The 19123-nt window shown below is 43.5% G+C and overlaps 1 protein-coding gene across 2 annotated transcripts; it reads left to right on the top strand.

Annotated features, from left to right (window-relative positions):
- The first annotated feature begins 5108 nt into the window (after positions 1-5108).
- Positions 5109-15357, top strand: txndc5 (thioredoxin domain containing 5). Of its 2 annotated transcripts, none has more exons than XM_084475568.1 (10): positions 5109-5350; positions 6099-6251; positions 6904-7009; positions 7113-7209; positions 8801-8916; positions 10614-10700; positions 10914-11069; positions 11740-11840; positions 12451-12580; positions 13886-15357. In XM_084475568.1, the coding sequence occupies exons 1-10, from the start codon at positions 5166-5168 to the stop codon at positions 14006-14008; spliced, it is 1254 nt and encodes a 417-aa protein (XP_084331694.1). In that variant the 5' UTR covers positions 5109-5165; the 3' UTR covers positions 14009-15357. The 2 variants fall into 2 exon arrangements, with proteins under 2 accessions (XP_084331694.1, XP_084331695.1); XM_084475569.1 differs by having other exon boundaries at positions 11758-11840; positions 13886-15353.
- The last annotated feature ends 3766 nt before the right edge of the window (positions 15358-19123 follow it).

Genomic DNA, 19123 nt, shown 5'->3' with positions numbered 1-19123 from the left:
CTTGTGGTGGAAAATGACTGTAATTGCGATGGATACCTCGGGAGGAACTGTCCCTGCTTTAAACATCGGGCCAGGAGAGGTTGAACACAGGAACACTTGGCGCAAGCCGAGAGAGATGTTATGGCGGTTCCGGAGTTCCAGCTTCACCCAAAACCTCATCTCATATCCTATTTCTCCAGTGCCTCCCTCACACCCCTCATCATGCTATGTCTACCTGTCTCATCCCAAAACCTTTTCTTTGCAACCGCCCTCTTTCTCTTTTTCATCTTTTGTGTAACATTTTCTTAATGTGTTCCCATTTGTTGTTGGCATAGAATATCTTGTTTGCCGTATTCTGCTCATCCTCTTCTCTCTTACATCACTCTTTTTCCTAGCTCTCTCTCTCTTTCTTTTTCTCTCTCCACTCTCTCTCTTTCTCTCTCTCCTCTCTCTGTCTCTCCCTCTCTCACCCAGCAGGATAATGATGCGATGGGTGTGTTTCCATTACGAGGGTGAGCTTCTTTTTTCCATTGCCCGGTCCAAGACAGGTGCAGGGCTTTTGCAGGCAGCTCTGTGAATGACATCGGTTCTGCTCTGTTGATCACATCCTGTGCTTCAGGCATATGATACATTGATCTCTGATCTCCAAAGTCTCCAAAGTGCTTCTGGCGAAGGGAAGCCCATGTATGACTTTGATGTTCACCACGGTGAACTGTGTGAGGAGGAAGGTAGGGAGGGAGGGAGGGAAATCTAGATTAATCCAGATGAGTGGAATAATAGAAATGGTGTGGTTTGAGCCAATCCCTCGTAAAAGGTTGTTTTGTAAGAGTTCACCCTGGTCATTTAAAGTGCAGATGCCAAATCTTAGTGGATAGTGTTTGTGTGAAGTTGTCCACAGCTGTAAGGGAAGGCGCGGCCCATCTGGTTCTGCTGTTTACATTATTATTCATGGGGATGATCAATTTGGAATTGGCTACCTTGAAAAGTTATGCTTTTCAAATGTTTTTTGCCAGAAGGAATAGGACTGAAATGTATTTATTCATGAAGTAAAATCAATCTCTATTGGGAAAGAACTATCTATGAAACAATATTGCAAAGAGTAGTAGTGTCAATTGAGGAGAAGTGTTGGGAAAATATATATAAAGTATTGAGATTAGTATTCTGGAAGGCAATTACTCATGTAGTATGAAGTTCAAGTCAAAACAATAGTTTATCACCAGGTAGGCGCTGAAATTGTATTTCAGGGTGAACCATGAACCTCATTTCGTTAAAACAGTTATTATAAGTAGCTTGTCTTATTGCATGGGCCCCATAGTGGGCTAAAGGGTTCTTCACACACACACACACACACACACACACACACACACACACACACACACACACACACACACACACACACACACACACACACACTCTAGCTCTCTTACTTATTTTCAGAGTCACATGCTCTCCCTCCACCACCTGCTGGCTTGTGTAGCCTTTAGCTCCGGGCAATTAAAAATATAAACAGATTGTCTTTGGTTCCATGGGGTTCCATTAATCTCCCACCACCAACACCATTACACCATACTAGGGCTGGTTCGGCAAGGAGCCCTGGACATCAATAACGGGTAACCAGCAGACACGCTCAAATATGTGCCCTTCATTTTGGGAAGGCGTTCATAAAATGTGGGACCCTCGATTAAGTCATCTTTTACCGTGTCCGTATGGCATGTTGAGATAAAAAAAAATGGATGTGTGGCCCCCTCCCCTGTAACAATAGAGCCCCCTCCCCCCACTCTCTCAAGGGGTTTCTGAACCGGGGGGTCCATGATATTTATCATGTGCGTGAGAGTCGAGGAAAAATAATCGCGTGTATCATTTTTCACCCCCAATCAACCGTGGAGGCATGGGTGTTTTACAGGCCATATAAAATGATGGACATGTGATAGGTTGTTACGAACCCTGAACATAGGCCTACATCAAGGTCCACCCCGCCCACCCCCCCCCCCCCCCCCCCATTTTTCAGCTCAAATAAACACTTGCTCGTTGGGGTTCCCTGCGTGGTGCTGACACGGTCCGCCAAAGTTCTGGAAAGGTCTGCGAGGCCGCCTCAATCGACGCCGGGAGTCTATCCATCTTATCACGATGGGGTTGATGGGATAGTCCAGAGGGTCAATGGTGGGATCACTCAACATGCTCTTTTTTCTGTTGATGACACATATACATGATTAGTTGGAGAGTTTGTTGAAGCTTTCCCATCCTCTGGAATCTCATGAGGAGATTGAGCCTTATTGCTCTTATTGAGCTCCCATACACCTGGAAAGAGGGGTGAGATATTTATGGTGATTTTTAGGGTGTTTTTCTGAAGGAATTCACTAGGTTTCTAGGACGTGATATTTGAGGTATAGCTCCTACGCTTAGGAATGTACCATTAAAAAAGACATATGTCAGTTGTTTTCACAGCATACTCGTATTGATATGGGAGAAGTAGAGTTGATACTCTGGCTGGAATCTGATTCCGAATTGACTTATGACCAAGTAGGTTAGACATAGACCAGGCATTTGTCTTGGTGTTTGGTGCATATCAATAAAAATAAACACAGGAAAGAAACATAAATATAAAATAGGAGGAAAGAAGGTAAACCCGCAAGTACTGTAAGTCAAGGGACATCAATGTAAAATAGAACATCTACCATAAGTACAGTTTGTGCAGGAATGTACAACGTATGGGCCATGGAATGTGCAGATGTTCACAGTAAGAAGTATACAATATGCGCAATGTGCAAGGAATTCGGTCCAGAAAACTGTGTGTTTATGTGACGCATTGTATATTCTTGTGTTTTTGCTCTCTTTCAAGTGGGATCAGAGGTAAAGTAGTATTTCCAAGAGTATTTCCAATGGACGTTTGGATCCTAAAGCCAGAAGTTGAAAGGGCACCTCTCATCAACCTTCAGGTCGGGTCAATGCATTCACTGTGCCTCCGAGGGGAGTCACTTAGAGTGTAATACCTCTGCGTCAAGCACCCTTATCATCTCTTTTGACCGTATTATCTCTTGTGCGTTTTTGTGTTATTCAGAGGAATTGTAATTGTCATCCAGAGAACACTGAGAGAAAGTCAATCCCCTGATACAGATCGATTTAAAAGACCACCTGACCCCCCCCCAACCATAAACACATACACACGCACACACACACACACACACACACACACACACACACACACATGAACGCACATACACAAAAACACACACACACACACACACACACACACACACACACACACACACACACACACACACACACACACACACACACACACGCACACACACATTGGCCAGCCAAATCAAGGGGCCTTCATGGAAACCACCACCTCACGCACATAGAGTAGACTACAGCGCATGGCACTCCTACCTACCATATAGACACATACAGAGAGGATGGGATTCACAGCAGAGCGGCTTGGGTCTGGAATAGTGGGATATGTCAAAGTGCCGCCTCGACGACACCTCTGTCTGTTTCCATGCTCTCAGTCCTTCCTGTTCCCTTCCCACTCCTACTGCCGTCTGGAGGGAAGGAGACAGAAGGAACATTAGAACTGACGGAGGACCCAGGGGACACATCTGCACATATAGGCAGCCACCAACGATCTGCTCCGACCATCTGATCACTACCGTAAAGACTGTGCTAGTAACCGGGAGGAGTGTAGTGTTGTAGTGTGTTGACTAGCATAGTATCGTAGTATCTTGTGGTATAGTGAGGTATTATGTAGTATATATAGTATCATGCATCCTAATGTAGTGTTTGATAGGATAATACTTTATGACCAGGAGGGAAAGTATCTATAGTATAGTTTAGTATATAGTATAGTACAGTATAGTATGCTTACAGTACTGTAAGGAGAGTTATATATTAGAATATTTATCTTCTTAAGGTCAGGGCTTGTGCGGCATGGCTGGAAAAAGAGAGGTGAGTTTAGGAGAGAGTAAGAGCACACGTGATGGATGCACATTGAGCCATTATGCAAAGCTGGAAGCCCAATGGTAGTTACTTTTTATCCAGGGTTATGAATTGCCATCTTGTTGCAGGCTTGAATGTGCTCATGTAGCAGATTGATATTGTTCCACTTGCAATGATTTTAATTTGATAGAGGCCATTAGACTTCCCCCTTGGTGCCCCTGCAGACTCTGTGAGTAAACCCCGATAGCCCCCCCAGTATGATAATGCAGTCTCACGTCACAGATAAGTGAACAGGTTTTAAGCACCTGTTACAATGGAGGTTAGAATGTGACTATATACATATTTTAATTGTTATTTTTCTATTAATTCGTTTTCACTGCATTTGGTGACATGTTAAAGAATTGGGATGTGTTTATTATGAGTTTTTGAATTAACGGTTCCGCCGATACGGTTAACGGTTCCGCCGGTTCCATACGTCTTGAACTTTCTCTGGCGACCACACAACGAAGAGTGGTTAGGAGGGAAATCAAAAAAATAAACAGCAATATTTTATCTTAAAATATATGCTTTTAACATATCTTAAAATATCTTTAACTGGTGAGCTGAAAGATTTCTTTTTTTTCTACACGATTTTCTACAAGAGGCAAAGAATGCCCCCTTTGACTCTAAAGAGACAAGGTTTTGGTAAAGGAAAGTAGCTCCCTAGTCTTCCAAGAATCACCATAGACCCAATGAGCTTGTATTGAAGTGAAAGTGCCTTCTTTGAAATGATGTAGGCCTACAAATAATATGTCGTGATGATAACTTTAACTGAAGCCATTATCTCAGTGTCAACATGTTTGTGATCATTTAACACCAATAATGTGTACTGGTTAGGGCCTACATATTTTGTCTGATGTGTTATTTCTGTATCAAGTCATAAGGCATGTAGTGCTTGGAATGTAAATTGTATGGAGATGCATTTTTTTATCGCCTCATTAATCACTTGTATTACAACTGGAAGTCATTCAGTCGTCACACCGACTCACTTCAAGTGTCTCATGTCCAATTAGGACTTGTTTGGGTTGCGCTTGACGGCACCACATATCCCCACAGTATCGGGATTTCCTAACGCATAGCGACAGTACAGTCGGCGTTCTATCCACATTACACATTGCTTTACACTCAGCGCAGGCAGAGGGAGAGGGCGATATACGAGTCTTTGCAAGCCGACACAGAGACCCGTTCGCATCGCAAGAGGGTTAACCATGGCTCCAACTCAGTTTTTCACACACACACTTTTGTGTTTTATTTATTGCTCGTTACTCATAAGTAGTGTGTTTTGCGACGCCGAAGCTGAAGAGGATGAACATGCCAAGCACTCGTACACGGTGCAAATGTTCAACGATGCTGTGCCTACCGCTCCACACTTTGTCATGTTCTATGCTCCTTGGTAAGTTAACTTATGCAGACACTGTACTGAATAAAGGCATCGATGTTCACACCTTTCTATTATCCCTTTCTAAGCAGGACTACTGCAACGAAAACTGAGAAGTGTGTTTCTGGAGTGCATTGTGAACTACTTCGCAGACAAGTTAGCCGGCTAGCTAGCAAGTTTAAACTCTGTTGGCCGGCTGGTGGAGCTAGCTAGCTAGCCTATTAGTAAGGGGGGACAATCTGACAACATCCACAAGGCCATGCGGGGCCGATTTAATCTGAGTCCGTTTAAAAAAAGTAAACGCTAATGTTGTTTGCACTGTGAACCGGTTTGAAGCCGACTATTGACTTAAAAAGTCGGGTTTTAGGTATTTATAGTTCAGAGACACTCCACCAGGGAGGCTGTACTGCGATCGCTTACGTGGCAAGCAGTGATTGAATCAGAGCCGGTAACCGAGGAGATTCCTGTCCTCATTCTTCCCCCATCCCGTTAGAGAGTATTTGACTCTTAGGCCTGCATTTTTCACGTCAAATCAAGCTGTGTCATTCTTCAAACCCCTTCAGGTCTTTGTAGATTGTGAGGGTACATCAAAGTGGAGGCTATTCACACTACTCCTCACCAAACTGTCTGTCAATAGTGTGTGGCCGTGAATAGAAAGAAAGCATGAATATACATTCCCATGATATAAATAGAGGTCTATTTTGAGAGGAAGGACCTCTGTAACATACTCATGGTGACTGTGTTATCCCTGTGCTGTGTTCAGGTGCGGCCATTGCCAGAGGCTCCAGCCTGCATGGAACGAACTGGCTGACAAATATAACAGTATGGAGAACCCTCCGGTCTACGTGGTGAAGGTGGACTGTGTCCTGGACACCAAGTTCTGCTCCAAAGACCACGCTGTCAGGGGTTACCCAACGTAAGAGGCGACTTTAATGTGACTCATCTTTATCTTATTTATTTCCCATGACTTTTCTTGCGAAGAGGAGTATAAGAAGTGCTTGTGTTCCACTTGTTTTACAAAGTGTCTATTTTGAAATGTTGATAAATAAGGGGGTTGTATGCATGCCTGCTTTTTCTAAGCAACAACCAAAAACACTACCACAGCAGGTAATTGCCTGCTCCTTGTCACTGATTGACAGACAGCAGTGACACATTCACTAGCACTGAGTGGAAACTTCAACCTGCCCAGTAATTGCTCCATCTTAAACCTCCAGGACAACTTGCTGCATATGTGCAAACTCGGCAGTCTGCAGATGACGATGAAGCACTTTTTTAAACATCAGAAAAGCACTGTCAATCCAGTATCTTCCTGAACTATGATGACACTGCAAGTAAATGTAAACATAATGTTTAATGGGACTAGTCTTCATACACTACTGCTTTTTGACGCTTTATCCAAAGCTGCTTCCAGCGAGTTAAAGTGAATCGTTTAAGTAACATTAAGGGGTTCAAGGATGCCTTCAGCTAGACTGACAACAGCTTCTAGCCACTCCACTCCTGCCCCCAGTTTTCACGGTCCATCTTGTTTCTATATCTCCTAACCATATGTGTGTCTCTGGTCTCTCCAGTCTGAAGCTATACAAGCCGGAGCAGGAAGCCGTGAAGTACACGGGCCCCAGGGACCTGCCGTCTCTGGAGTCATGGCTGCTCAAGGCCCTCCAGGACGAGCCTGAGGTGAGGGTTCCACCCTCTGCCCCCTCTAGTCCTCTAGAGTGTAGGTCTTTGACTTGACATGGATGTTGGTTTGTGTCCCTCCCTCCCTCCCTTTCCTCTCCAGGAGCCAGAGAGCGAGCCAGAACCTCCAGTGGCCCCGGAGCCCAAGCAGGGCTTGTATGAGCTCACCGTCAGCAACTTCAAAGCCCACCTCGCCAAAGGTAATGGGCACAGTGCAGCGTTGCACTCTGTGCTGCTTTGCCCTAAAAAGTAGGAGATGAGCCATTTGCTAGTCAATGCAGGTTGGGAAGTCCTGTCTTAACAGGCCTACACACATTATACATTAGATATAATGCCACTCTATAACTACTTGGGAGTCATTCAAACTTATGCATTTTGCCAGTTTATGACATCTGTCAGAAATTCAATGGCAAATTCTTACAAAAACTTTTTAAATTAACATATTGGAGATATCGATTAGTATTATTATTAGGTGCTAAGCACGAAGTGCGAGGCAACCTATTGAAACTGTTAGTTTTATTATTCCACCACGTTTGACTTACACAGCCTACACCGATCGCACGCTTTTTATGAAACTTACTAGACCTGTAGAGGTTGACCCAAAATTACCAGACAGCAAATATTACACTGATTGGCCCAAAGGTGGCGCTATACCAATTGTCCAAAAATGCAAACTTTGCACAAGCATATCTCGTTACTGGTTTGACCTACACTCATGAAACTTTGTTCAGACATGCATATCCTCATGATGAACAAATATTATTATTATTATTATATTATCGTTGCTGTTCCTTAGCTGTTAGTTAACTATAACAGGATAAGTATTTTGTCTTGTATTTACTTTATACGTGTTCTCCAGTCTTCATCATTTCAAAACATACATTTTGAACCTTAAGCAGTTGGCACTTGGGGATACCCCAAGATAGAATGGAAATGCCACAATCCCTCTTCATAATGACGTGTGTAATTTTTGACTTGGGCGCTGGACTCCAGGCTGCAGCACATGGTGTCAGTTGAAACCAAGCCCTCCACGTTACATTGGTCTCCCTCTTTAGCTTTCATTTTCAGATTTTCAGACAGACACTGGCAAATAAACACGGGCCACGATAATTGTCTTGTTGAAATTACAGCACTTAGGCCCTGTCGACGTCAAATGTTTTGCTTCAGCAGAAAAATAAATGGGTGGTTGTTTGGAGTTGAAACACGACAGGATATGACATAGCTGTTATTATTATTATTTTTCGACGTCCCACCTTTTAAATCTTGGCAGCGCTGCAAGCAGCATTGTGTAATGGCTTGCGTATGGCTCCCGTGCATGAGGAGTTCTCATGTCATGTTCTAGGCTTGCTTTCTCCAAGTCACCATGGGAAAATTCACCAACCAGAACAGTTATGCAGTATATGTACTTCCAAGGATTTCTTGGTGTAGGATTTCTTTCATGCATAAATTGCCAATATTATGAGCAAGTTTTGATTTAACTTAAAAATGTGACTTGCTGTTGTGTAGAACAGCCTGTGGGCTGATTTCTATTTTATTTGAACCGGGCCTGGTTTGCTGATGAAAAAGGAGGAAGTGATGTCTAGGCACCTAAAGTCGTCTGTTCTTTCACAAAGTTTTAAGTTATACAGTGTGTATTTATGTTCATTACTAACACTAGTAATTTTACTAGTAATCTAGTATTATTTTTTTAATTTGTGTTGAAATAATCCACTGATGAAATTTCGAACCATCTCTCTCCATCAACTCCCTCCTTATAATACCAACCGGTTTGTTGTGTCCTCTCTCGCTCAGGCTCCCACTTTGTCAAGTTTTTTGCCCCGTGGTGTGGCCACTGCAAAGCAATGGCTCCTACCTGGGAGCAGCTGGCCACAAGCTTCGAGCACTCTGAAGATGTCAAGATTGGCAAGGTGGGTTATAGGGCTAGTACATCTCAATGACCGCCTCCATTTTGGAAGCATAGGAGCATTGGAATGTTAGTTATTATGTTAATTGTAATGTTTGTTAATTGTAATGTCATTCATCTGGAAATCATGTCATTACGTGGAGACATTGTTGTGTTTCTCACAGCGTTTCTCATGCGAGACGACTCATACAAGTCTATATTAGCCTAAGTAACCATATGGCGTATCGTCGACAGAAGATCCCATGATGCATTCTGATTTATAACCCCTATTGGTTAAGATTAGAATACTTTATTGTCCTGAAATGTGTTTAGTTACAGTCCAGCGTCTGGCCTCATAAAAAAATAACTGATGCATACCAAGGACAAACCACCAAGTCATTAAAACCAATTGCACATGCCCATTCCCTAACCAAATACACGGCGCATAACAAACAATGCAAGAAGCTGCCTGAGATGGCCTAGGGCAAAAATAAACATATTAAAACAATCATCCAAAAACAATCATATAAAAACAACATGCAAACATGTTTGTATGTTTTCACTGGGCTCCAAAGACTGTTGCTGTATCAAATATATTGCATTACAAATCCTTCTTGGTCATAGCAGTAATTGACTTGTGAGATGGAGAACACGTTCCACCAGATCCACAAACAGAACTTTGTGTCCGTTCTTCTTAAAGATATTAAACATATTATGAAAACAACACTTCTCCTGGGATTTGGGGTGTTGTTTTAGGTCTCTGGTGCTGCCACACTCATACAAACTTTGAAATAAGTCTGTACATGCTTTTTTGAGTGAGATATGCATTTCTGAAAGTACCCCGTCTACAGTTACCAAACAAGCAAGACAGTTTCGGTGCCTGCTCCTACATAGGAAGCAGGCACATTTGCATATTAACACTTCCACATCCCCCTCCTATCAGAACATAGATACGATTTTGTGGTCCAGCGGACCAGCGCTGGGCAGAGATGTTTGCGCATTTCAGAAGCAGGGAGATTCCATACAAAAAAATGTGACTGCCTGGCAGGGAGTCCGGCGGAGCTGCCGGACTGCCGCCAAGCTCCGGCGGAGGAGCTTCGGTGGCAGTTCGGCAGCTCAGCTTCGGGAGTGCAATACCTTTCTCTGCCATGTCGCAGTTCAATCTGGACTTCAGAGTGTCAAAGCAAAAGTTCCTTTCCCCCAATTCTTCTCAACCATGGCCGAGATAACCCCCACTATGAGTCTTTACTTGTTGTGGAAGAGATTGATGAGTCATAATATCATCCGAGGCACACAAAGCTTGGCCGTGATATTAGATATTATATTATATAGATAACTATATATTATATAATATGTTATTGTTATTATATAATATTATATTATATAGAATAGAGCTCTGAGAGTCCGCAAACGGCAACAATCACTTCTCCTCCATGCTGTGGTTCACTCTGACGGCTCCTTCACAGAGGGGAATAGCGGTAGGCGACATCTTCAAAAACATGTTTTCTGGAACTCCTATACTATGTTTACTTGTTGGGAGAACACCATAATATGTCTCCTTTAAGAAGGTAAATGCAACGTTGAAGTGACTGACTGCAAGGGGAATGGATGCTCTACAAACTCATGTCAGGCGCACCCATCCAGTGGCTATTCGCTTCATTCACTATTCACTGGTTCTGTGTGTGTGCTAACGCCCTGGTTCCCCTCTGTGGTTGCTGTTAGGTGGACTGTACTCAGCACTACGAGGTGTGCTCTGAGAACGCCGTGCGGGGATACCCTACCCTGCTGTTCTTCAACAACGGGCAGAAGGTACGTCTCGCTCTGTTGACATGTGCATCACTAGCCTCATCCTCCGAAACCAAGTGTGCTTCCTTCACCTTCTCAGTATTAACTTCTTGCCCACTCGTATTAATGGCAGGGCAGCAACAACATAGAAGCTCATTTGCATAGCGATGACTTGATCAACTACTTGAGGTGACCCTATTCTTTAACCATTGTGTTTCCCCCCCCCCACGCTCTCAGACGGAGCAGTACAGGGGCATGCGGGACCTGGACTCCTTCAAGGAGTTTGTGAATACCCAGGTGAAGGCAGCCGCCGCACAGCCAGAAGCCGCAGACCCGTCGGACAACGAGATCCCCACCGACCCCCCAGCCAAGGAGGTGGAGGTGGAGGTTAAGGTGTGTGCGTGCGTGCATGCTCAGACACACACACACACACATGCGCAGGCTTGCTGGCAGTACACCACTAATAGACCACAGACCTGTGAAGTCACCCAGCTTTGGAGTAAGGGGGGGGGGGGCACCAGCACCCATTACAATCACTGAATCTGACGTGTTTATTAAGTACACTTAATGACGGCAAGCGTTTTTTATTTGAATCGTTACTGCATGTTGGGGTCTGCACAGCGCCACGGGATGGAGAATAACCACATGGCCCTCGCCGTCACCTGGTTGGCGTTAGTCCGCTTGCCACGCCTGGCACCCACTCCGGCTATTGCATAGCGGTGTGGGTGCAGCCCGCAATTAAGGCTAAGCCAGCTATTTCCTGCACATTAGAAGCCAGGATCTCAGATGGGCAGTTTAAGCTTTGGGCGGTGACATCACCGCTCAAAGCGCCCCCGAACATACAGCAGAGATGAGGTGTGACAGCGGGGAAAGCCCGTGGCGCAGCACGGTCTACCGCACATGCTGTGAGAAAGAGAAAAAGGCCTTGTGTGTGTGTGTGTGTGTGTGTGTGTGTGTGTGTGTGTGTGTGTGTGTGTGTGTGTGTGTGTGTGTGTGTGTGTGTGTGTGTGTGTGTGTGTGTGTGTGTGTGTGTGTGTGTGTGTGTGTGTGGTTTCTAACACAGCGCTCCTCTTCTGTACAGTCCAGCGTGTTGACCCTGACGGAGGGCACCTTCGACGAGACGGTAGCCAAGGGCCTGTCCTTTATCAAGTTCTACGCTCCATGGTAAACACTACATTTTATGTCTTGACATCATCTTATCATCCGGCACGGGGACGGTAAACGCTTTTGACCGTATTTGACTGGAGTCTATTTGGTCGGGGGAACCAGTGGCGCCCGACAAAGGAGCTCCTCAGGTTAATTATTTGACTGACAATTTTTGCATTCAAATGTATGCAAATATAATTATCCTTGATGACACTGTGAGTGTGTATTGTGATTGTTTGCACCTTCGGCTGTACTAATGTCTCACGCATGGGGGGGTTTTCTCACAAGATGAGCAACGGAGTTAGCCTGATAATAATTGTACAGAATAACATTACGATTAAAGTTTGTTTCTGCACTACATTAAGGGAGCGTTTAGAACTGGAAGTGCCATCTAGAATTAGGCAAAGCTCAAGTTATCCCTTGGTGAATCATCGAGTCGATCTCATTCCACTTGACTTTTCTAAATGAATTTCCCACATTAAAGTCGCAATGAACAAGAATTTGTGGTTTATTTATTCTTCTACATTGAAAACCTGTGCGAGTTCCAAGACTTTCCTTTTTTTCAAAAGTCCTCGTTCTGAAGTTAACGGCGCCAATATCAAACGATTCCCTTCTCTCTGTTCTTAAGGTGTGGTCACTGCAAGAACCTGGCCCCCACATGGGAGGACCTGTCCAAGAAGGAGTTCCCCGGCCTCACCGACGTCAAAGTGGCCAAGGTGGACTGCACCGTGGAGCGCACCCTCTGCAACCGGCTCTCTGTAAGTGCACCGGGTTCGAGCTCGGGGCCCCACGCCAGACCGGGATTACATTGAGCATGAACTGTAATACATTGTTGTACACACACACACACACACACACACACACACACACACACACACACACACACACACACACACACACACACACACACACACACACACACACACACACACACACACACACACACACACACACTGGTCAGACTGAGTCAGCCGGGCCAGTTCTTCCAGATGAAGTGTCGTCGCTGCGCAGGCGGTGGTAAAGCTCAATTAGTGGGCTGGGTCCCGGGGTCGTAAAACGGGGTGGCCGCCACCTTGTCCTGGAACGGGACGGCGCGGTACTTGGTTAATAAAAGCACCGTCGGGCTTCGTCCGTCCAGGGCGGCTAATACCGCCCCGGTAACACGTACGCGGGTTCAAATACTTTTTGGGTGTCAATGGAGCGATTCTGTGCCGTCACAAGATTAGAAACGGAACTATGCTTTTTTTTTCTGTTATGTGCAAACTGTCCCACTGTTTTTCTGTGTTGGCGTCCTTCATTTGTTTTTCTATAGTTTTCTAAATGATTGTTTTGTGACAACCAAAAGTCTTGGGCCCAGTCCCATTTCTCTCCCTTTAACAAGAACACTTGCTTTGAGTGCCCTTAGCTGCAAGTCAGCTACCGAGCTGGCTGACGTTCAAGGGATGATTTTAAGGGAAAAACAGCACTCCCCCTTGCTCCCTTAAGTATTGGGTACACCCTACCCCTTTGCGGGAACGCGCAAAATCTAGGGTTAGGGCTCAAATCTAGGGGAAGGGGGAGAATTGGGACGGGGCCTAAGTCTTCTCTGGTGCTGTTGTCTTACACTACAGGTATTTGCCTACAGCCTTTTCAAACTGAAATATTATTCTGGTTAAATCCAGGCTTAACTGGAATCAGGTGACAAGTCGTAAAAAATACAACCAATAAAATCAGTTGGTAGCCGTATCGCGTCGTAGCGTTAAGGGGAATTTTCCTATACTACAGCATATTGCTAGGCTGGTGAATCATCACTCTTATGAGAAGAGTCACGTTCTGTTGTGTAAGGGAAGAGTACTGCCTCATATAATCGTGGTCTCAACATCTGCTACCGTTTCGGCCAAAATATCACAAAAAAAAGCCCACTGAGTGAGCTCATGGTTCCGGTATATGGGCACTCTTAATAGGACCAATGACTTCAATGGCCCGATTTCCCATTATCTTTATTGTTTTGAATGCAACTTTCAAACTGCTTTTTGCCTTGAAAAAAATGTAGAGTCTTACTATCTGTGTGTCTCTCCTCCCAGGTGCGTGGCTACCCCACTCTGATCATGTTCAGGGCCGGGCAGCAGGGGGAGGAGCACCACGGTGGGCGGGACTTGGAAAGCCTGCACTCGTTTGTCATGAAGCAGGCCAGAGACGAGCTTTAGAACGGTCCAATCAGCACTGGCCATTCACCACTTTGCCCGTCCCACACTGCATTTCTGGACATTGGGAACTCCATCTGCTGCCCCCGGCCAACTGTCCTTCTCAAGCTCCCTCCAATCATTTCACTCAGAAGTGGAGCGTGGCTCTGTGACGGACTGCTACAAACTGTTTATTTGATTTCTTAGGTTTATTTGTTTCACCCCTGGGATCAAGGGCAGTTTGATTAAGTAGTGTGTTTTGGGCTGGGATCTGTATTTCACTACTGTTATCTGAAGGAATCAGTTTGGCCATGCAAGCAATGCCTCACATTTGTTTTTTTAAAGAACCACTTTGCAGGCAGTTTTTAATCAACCATAACCTCTCAAAGTGGTGATTAAAAGAAACTTTTGTCCCGGAAAGTGAACACTCTTCAAGACCGGCTGTCAAAGGTTCTATCTTGCCAATATGAAAAAAAAAAATTATAACTCATGTTTCTGAAGACCTTTTTTTATATTAAATCAATTTTTCTACAAGTGATCTATCAAAGAGCCATTAATGTAACTGTATAAACCTGACAATATGATTGCTGCACCTTCACCCCCCCCCCCCCCGGCCTCCATTGTAAAGTTGAGCGTTAAGTTTTAGAGGACTTTTAAATCCATGACTTTATGGGCCTAGTTTACTTGACACTCAGGGAAATGCAAAGTTTTTTCCTATTATTTCATTAGTTGATTACTGATTCAGTTGACGTATGCAGAGCTTACATTTTTGTCTTGCTTCAAGCTTGCTTTAACTCAAACCAAGCTAGACCAACAGGTCTCTGTTTTTGCAAAAATGTGATGTGTGTGTGTGTGTGAGAGAGAGCGGTTCTTTTCGATAATAACAATGTACAATTTAAAAAAAAAAAAGGCTGAATGGTGATACTTACAAACAACAAAAAGCTTCTTTTTTTTTGTTATTTTACTCTGCGGTACGGTGTCCCTTAACTTGCCAGTGTATGCGTTCATAGCAAGGGTCATGTGAGTTTAGAAGGAGAGTTTGAGGTGCAAGGTCACCTCACTGTGAAGGGGAAAATAAGGATGCGGTTCACACAGTGATTTATAAAAATACATGGCTTATGGGTTTCATTTTGTCTCCATTGACACCGTAGCAACTTTAGTGTGGTTTAGAAAGCATCCATATTTATCTGCAAAAACATTTGATCACTTTTGTTACTCGTGTATCACTCTTTCTACTGTTTATGTAAAATTCAACATTTCATTACTCCATATATTGGTTTTGTGGGTCAGCCTGCAGCAGGAGGTTGTCAAAATGAACTGACCAGTTCATGATAAAAAAGAACTCATTTCCAACACTACGGCTATTTTGTTTGTCGACCAAACACTTAATTGAGACCTATTGGCTGACCTAGATGCAAACCAAACGTTGGCCACTTTGCCTATCAAAAGATAAAATTAACCAAAGGCGTGTCATAACTCTATGGCACTTTGTACCATCTTCAAATGTGCAAAATGTGATGTGCAAGAAAGATTTCCCTTTGGCCTGAGATGGTGCTTTAGCACAGGTATAACTGGTAAGTTGGTAAGTTGCCACATATTGTTGACATTTTTGCACAATGCCCTAACAATATCAAGTGAAGTTACGTGTAAGAAAAAATATAAACGTATATCAGCAATAAACAGGGCTGATGATAATGGCTGATCATAAGAGTTTGTGGACATAATTCCTTAAACTAGGTCAAAACAGATCAATAGGCCATGGGAGCTGATATAGTAGTGATTTATAAAGTGATACTAGTGTGCCTTTAAAACAAATATTAGAGCCAGTTAATCAAGTCACCACGATCGAGTTGGAGACTTAACCCAATGAACATCAGATGAGATTATAAAAGGTTAAACAATGTATGCCTAAAACACATCAGAGTTATGCATGATCCCAATTAGGTTCATGCATATATCAGGTTCACAGCTCATGAGTTTGAGATATGGGTACCAGGCTGGTGTTGAAGATGATTAAGGTCCATCATGTGATTTAAATGTGCTCAGGAGGTAGAGCGGGTTGGCTGGTAACCGCAAGGTTGCTGGTTCGATCCCCGGCTCCTCCTAGCTGAGTGTCGTGGTGTCCCTGAGCAAGACGCCTCACCCTAATTGCTCCTGATGAGCTGGCTGTCGCCCTGCGTGGTTGACTCTGCTGTCTGTGTGTGAATGTGTGCATGAATGGGTGAATGTCAGTCAACACTGTAAAGCGCTTTGGATAAAAGCGCTATATAAATGAGGACCAAATATGGGTTGTTTGAATTTGAATCTGCCTACATAACAAGGTATGCTAATGGTTAATGCGTATGTATTTCAACGGGAGAGTACCTATGTTCCCCGGGTCCTATGGTTCCCCGGTCCTATGTTCCCCGTTTTTCCCAAAAAGAGTCTTATGTTCCCCAGTCGCAATACATACTGGGGAACATAGGACCCTTTTTTCGGAAAAAGGGTCCTATGTTCCTCGCAATTCCTTAACGGGTCATAATAATATTTAGAAAGGGCTTATTTTTTCCACCATCATTTCCATAATTGCCGAATTGCATGACATAAGACTATACCTTCGCTGATTTAATTCAGCATTTTGTTATGGTACATTACAGGCCACGTGACGCGCATATCCAAATATGATGAGAGATTAGGCTGTAAATTGTTGTATCTTGTAGGTATCTCATCTTACCCCATATGGAAAAAAATGTTTCCACAATCCACATGCTATTTCTATGCAGTTTCACACATATGAACAATCTTTCATATGTGTGAAACTAGCAACGATATGTCGGTGTAGTAAGTCAATTGCGCTGGGTGCAAGATAGGGCCCTTTGTTTATTATTAGTATTTATTTATTGTTTATTTATTATTATTTATTATTATTATTTTGTGTATTTATTAGGTATTTTATTTATTTATTATTAGTATTTGGTGTATTTATTATTAGTATTTATTGTTTATTTAGTTTAGTTTATTTAAACTGTCCAAACGTGACAAAAACAAAAGCCAATTTACAGCATAATCTCTGCTCATCTAGGCCTATTTGGATATGCGCGTCAAACGGCCTGTAACTGATGGCAATCAGCACTGATGGTGGAAAAAATAACCGGGGAATATGTTCCCCTATGTTCCCCGGGTCCTATGTTCACCTCTCGGGGAACAAAGGACCCTTTTTTGAAAAAGGGTCCTATGTTCCCCAGTCACATACAAAGTGGGGAACATAGGACCCTTGTTTAAAAAAAGGGTCCTATGTTCCCTGGTCACATACAAAGCGGGGAACATAGGACCCGGGGAACATAGGGATGACCCGTATTTCAACAAAGGAAAATAAAAAATAAAAAATAAAATCTTTCCCGTTTAAAAAAACGTTCTTGGCCATTCGACTGCGTTCTGAGTTGCAGGTGTACGAGGTGGACTCGGCGCAAAAAGTGCTTTACCGTACACAGCAATGTAGATGCGCAATCACTTAAAACGTGTAGTTGGCGTGACCGCGCTTATCCGAAGCGTAAATGGCGTGACCGCAGCTACTATGGTGTGACTGGGCTCAGTGCGCTCTGCTCTGTCTGTCTGTACGGTCGAGGTCAGTGTACAATGAGCTCTGCATGATGCTAACCGAGGCTTGGGTGCGCATATGCGAGGGTATATTTTGAACAAGTTTGCGTAATAGGGAAATAGCGTGTCATTAGAGTGATACATAGGAGGTGTGACCTGAGATAGTGTGAAGAAGAGGGTCATTTGATTGAGTTGGCAGCTCTATTCATCTAGATATATAAATACAGGAGTCTTTAGGGCAGGCCGAAGTGTGAGTGTGAAGGGTATTCTGAGAGAGTGACAGCTGTACCAGAAGCATCAGTGAGAATCAGTACATCAGTGTATATTTTTAGGCACAAGGGTTAGGGCTGTGGATTGGTTCGTGGCATTAGAGCTGATGTTCTGATTGGTGCAGGGTATCCCCATTAGCGTCGGGGACAGCGTATACAGCATGTTAATCATCTGCATAACCTTCTCCCCTTGTTCCATTGGCTCCACAGTTCTGGACAGTATTTTTGTTATAAGTGTATGACGATGATGGCTGCTTTGGTCCGTGAGAACCTCTGGTGTTACATTTTCCTCAGATGAACCGATTAAATATTTGAATGTACTCCAGCTGCTTATATGATTGAACGTTGGTTAACTTTGACATTGCAATCGTTAAATTTCCCAAATCTCATCATTAGGTCTCCAAAATCACATCATTAGGTCTAGCCTCTATGGAAACTGGTCTTGGTGGGACTTGAACCCACGGCTCCAGAGCTGATAACCAACATCTCTCTCCTCTGCGCAAACGATACGTAGGTCACAATCTGGTTAGATTGGACAATGCAATTCACATGACATTGTTAAGTTTCCAAACTCAGTCAGGTTTCCATGGAGACCAGCCTGGGCATGAATAGAGCCACGTCCCATGACCTAAATAAACACACATTTCATTTAACTATTTTTGTTTTTATTTAAACAGATGGATAGATATTGGGATATAAATTACATGATAATTATAATTTAAAAAAATAAATAACACAAATGCCACCAGCTGGCACCAGGGTAATATATTTCACTTGTTCAACATAAGACATCGCTTTTAACTGACTCCCAATGGTGAAATAACCACTTGGTCCTTGTGTCCCTTCTGTAGCATTTATTTAGGTATGTATGCTGGAGTCCAAAAAGCCAACTCCACCCTCTCATTAGGCCTTTAGGCCAGCCTCTGACCAGGACATCTAGGCTGTAATGCTTTCATCCATGTCTGATCTGAGATCTGCATTCAGAACTCCAACCAAGGTACACAAACAAGGCAAAAGGTTTTTTTTTTTTTTCCTCAGTTAAAGATTTTATGTATAGCACACGCTTCTAGACAACTCCAGTGACAGAAAGCAGTATTGTTGTTTCTTGCAAGTTACAGGCCATACACTGCCTATAGATTTTTGTAACAAAAAAAAAAAAAGAGAATAATGGCAAGTTGTAACATGAGATTTCGTAATAAAATGTATTTTTCCAAAAATATTTCTCCATTATTGTTCTTCTGTCTAACATGGTATGTCGTTTTTTAATAAGCGGTGCAATAAATAAGCTAAGAAT

Source organism: Micromesistius poutassou (genome assembly GCF_964030765.1).
Source record: "Micromesistius poutassou genome assembly, chromosome: 11".
NCBI lineage: Eukaryota > Metazoa > Chordata > Actinopteri > Gadiformes > Gadidae > Micromesistius > Micromesistius poutassou.
Note: the sequence above shows the minus strand (reverse complement) of the source record. Positions and strands in the feature narration are given on the sequence as shown.